The 3,448-nt window shown below is 40.0% G+C and overlaps 1 protein-coding gene across 1 annotated transcript in view; it reads left to right on the top strand.

Annotated features, from left to right (window-relative positions):
- Positions 1 to 917, top strand: part of LOC107557576 (proheparin-binding EGF-like growth factor) — a 7,829-nt gene extending 6,912 nt beyond the window's left edge. The window contains exon 3 of the mRNA XM_016241050.1: positions 691 to 917. Coding sequence (XP_016096536.1) covers positions 691 to 917 — 227 coding nt within the window. The remainder of the gene's footprint in view (positions 1 to 690) is intronic.
- The last annotated feature ends 2,531 nt before the right edge of the window (positions 918 to 3,448 follow it).

Consider the following 3,448-nt stretch of genomic DNA (forward strand, 5'->3'; position numbering starts at 1 on the left):
GGAGGACTGTTTCCTGATCCTGGTAGAGTAGACTACAATGCCGGCTGTTCTGACTCACAGACTGTAAGTACGTTTATTATACTTAAAGAATTTGCCACTGACGATTCAAACGCGGGTTTTAAGCAGTGTAAAGTAGGCTTGTAGTTTGTAATTTCTCCGATCACAAATGCAGACATGATTTTTATGTTTAGGCGGCGCGATGCAACGCAATGCGTAAAAAGACAGTATAAGTCATTATAATCCGTAAGTATGTCCCCACTGGATGCAACAAATGCCTCGTTTATAATGGGTTTCGATGTTTTTGTCTTGTCGTGCCGGGACACGGCATCACAATATGGGGCGTAACATTTCCGTCACACGCTTGAGGTATTCGGCCAATCACAACGCACTGGATAGCTGGCCAATCACAGCACACCTCGCTTTTCAGACCGATGAGCTTTGTAAAAATTAACGTGTTTCAGAAAGGCGGGGCATAGAGGAGAAACAATAATGTACAGTATGTGGAAAATAATGAGTTTTTTTAACCTTAAACCGCATAAACACATTTCATTACACCAAATACACAAAATAATGTTCTTTTTAGCAGCATCATATGACCCCTTTAAAGAACCACTTTAAAGAAAATAAAAAATGTAGAAAGCAAATATTCTCACACACATTAAAGTTTCTCATATATCTTGTGTCTTTCAGTAACCCAAGTCAGTAAAGGAGACGAGCAGAATCACAAGCGCGCTGGGCGCAAAAAGAACAAAGGAAGAAGAAAGAATAAAAATATCACTCCTGTTCAGCCGAATCATACGCTCAGTCACAGGAGACACAGCACCACCGCTGACCCCTGCCTGACCTCTCACGTGGACTACTGCATCCACGGCCACTGCACGTACCTGCGCAGCCTGAGAGAGCCTGTCTGTGTGTGAGTGACACTTACCTACAGAAGCTTGTTTCCACCACGGAATAAGAAATAAAAAGGTAAATGCGACTTATCTCACAATTCGACTTTCTTTCTTGCAGTTCTGAACAATTTCTCAGAATTGTTAGACATAAATGCTGAATTGTGAGATATAAACTTGAGAATTGTGAGGGGAAAAAAAGTCAGAATTGTGAGACAATTAGCTTTTTTTCATGGCGGAAACAAAAAACACAATTGCAAGATGTAAACTCAGAATTCAGAGAAAAAAAGTCAGAATTGTTGATATAAACTCAAAATTATATCTTGAAATTCTGACTCTTTTTCAGAGAACTGAAAGATAGGCCTATCTCAGAATTGTGAGATACAAAGTCTAAATTACCTTTTTTATTTTTTATTTCATGGCGGAAACAAAAAAAAAAAATGAAATGGTGAAATGTAAATTCAGAGTTCTGAGAAATAAATTCAGAAATGCAAGATATAAACTTGACTCTGTGAGATGTAAACTCGAAATTGCGAGTAAGAAAGTCAGAATTTTTAAAGTTGCAAAGACTAAAGTCTCAAATCCAAAGAGATATTCTTTATAAAAGTTAAGAGTCAACCACGCCTACCTAAAACGCCTCGTTCTAACACACCCCCACATGTCTACATCACTGTGACACGCCAAAATGTTCAAGCAAAGACAGAAGGCGTAACTTTTATTCTCGCTGTAGTATTGTTGACGCCGCCGCCATGTCCTGAAGGCGCTGTGTTTCGTTGTGAAAGCGAAACTACTTTGTTTGGTCTTCCAAAAGAGGACGATATCTGCTTCGTCATGCCTGGAGCTGATCCATGCTGGTCGCTGAGGGAATACATCAACTTTGCGCTGTGGATCGCCGGATCGGCTTTCACCGTGGACGAAGCGGAGTCCAGCCCGGGGTCGTCACAAGTGGTTGCCGCAAGGCCACCGGCCGCTCCTTCGTCGAATTTGCCGGTCGTGACGTTCTCAAGCCCGCCCGCCGTTCCTCACTCCCGGCCTCCGCTCACTCTAGCCCACCGTGTGTTTCGTTGTGAAAGCGAAACTACTTTGTTTGGTCTTCCAAAAGAGGACACGACTAGAAATCAGTGGTTAAGTTGTATTTACAACACTGTTCCAGAACAGTTCAACACAAATATTCAGAAATGTCCAGCGCATTTTATGGAGGACTGTTTCCTGATCCTGGGAGAGTAGACTACAATGCTGGCTGTTCTGACTCACAGTCTGTAAGTGCGTTCATATTTAAAGAATTTGCCACTGATGATTCAAACACAAGTTTTGGGCAGTGTAGAGTAGCACTTGTTGTTTGTCATTTCTCTGATCACAAATGCGGACATGGTTTTATGTTTACACGGCGCGATGCAACGCGTAAAAATACAGTATAAGTCATTATAATCTGTAATTATGTCTCCACTGGATGCAACAAATGCCTCGTTTATAATGGGTTTCAATGTTTTTGTCTCATCGCGCCGAGACACGGCATCACAATATGGTAAGGGGCGTAACATTTCCGTCACACGCTTGAGGTATTCGGCCAATCACAACGCATTGGATAGCTGGCCAATCACAGCACACCTTGCTTTTCAGACTGATGAGCTTTGTAAAAATCGACGTGTTTCAGAAAGGTGGAGCATAGAGGGAAAACAATAATGTACAGTATGTGGAAAATAATGTGTTTTTTGAACCTTAAACCACATAAACACATTTCATTACACCAAACACACAAAATAATGTTCTTTTTAGCAACATCATATGACCCCTTTAAGAGAACATTCCATTGTATCATTTGTAAACATTATGGGAATGTTGCTTTTGAATGTTTTCTGTAGTAACATTTAAAAAATGTTAGATGAATGGGCAAATAAAACGTTCCATGAACGATGTACAAATGTATTCATTTTGTGCTAACTTTTGAGAGCGTTATTAAAGACCCAATAACTTTAACACTCTAACATTGGAAGAATGTTTGTCCAGAACTTTGAGTGAACCATGCCGTACTTGATTGCAGCTCTGCTCAGTCTGGACATTCATAAACCAGCTTCACATGGTGTATCTTGGGATGCTTTTGAAGGAGTTCATGTGTAATCTGGATACATTATGAAGCATTTTTTTAAACTTACCTATAAAAAAAACATTTAGTATTGTGAAGAAATTCATATGCACTATTTAGGTCAATAATTGTCTCTTAAATAAATTTTAAGCATTTACACAGAAGGAATACAGTAAGGAAGGAATACATACGGTAAGGAATACAGTGTGACCCAGTCATTACTATTATGATCAGGGCCCTAAAGCGACAACATTTCAGTAATATTAAAGGATTAGTTCACTTCCAGAATAAAAAGTCTGTCTTTCTGTCTTCAGTCGCAAAGAAATGAAGGTTTTTGAGGAAAACATTCCAGGATTTTTCTCCATATAATGGACTTCAATGGTGCTCAACAGGCTGAAGGTCCAAATTGCAGTTTCAGTGCAGCTTCAAAGGGCTCAACACGATCCCAGACGAGAAATAAGGGTCTGATCTAGAA

The sequence above is a fragment of the Sinocyclocheilus grahami genome, unplaced genomic scaffold (genome assembly GCF_001515645.1).
Source record: "Sinocyclocheilus grahami isolate Dianchi unplaced genomic scaffold, SAMN03320097.WGS_v1.1 scaffold609.1, whole genome shotgun sequence".
In the NCBI taxonomy this organism is placed as follows: Eukaryota; Metazoa; Chordata; class Actinopteri; order Cypriniformes; family Cyprinidae; genus Sinocyclocheilus; species Sinocyclocheilus grahami.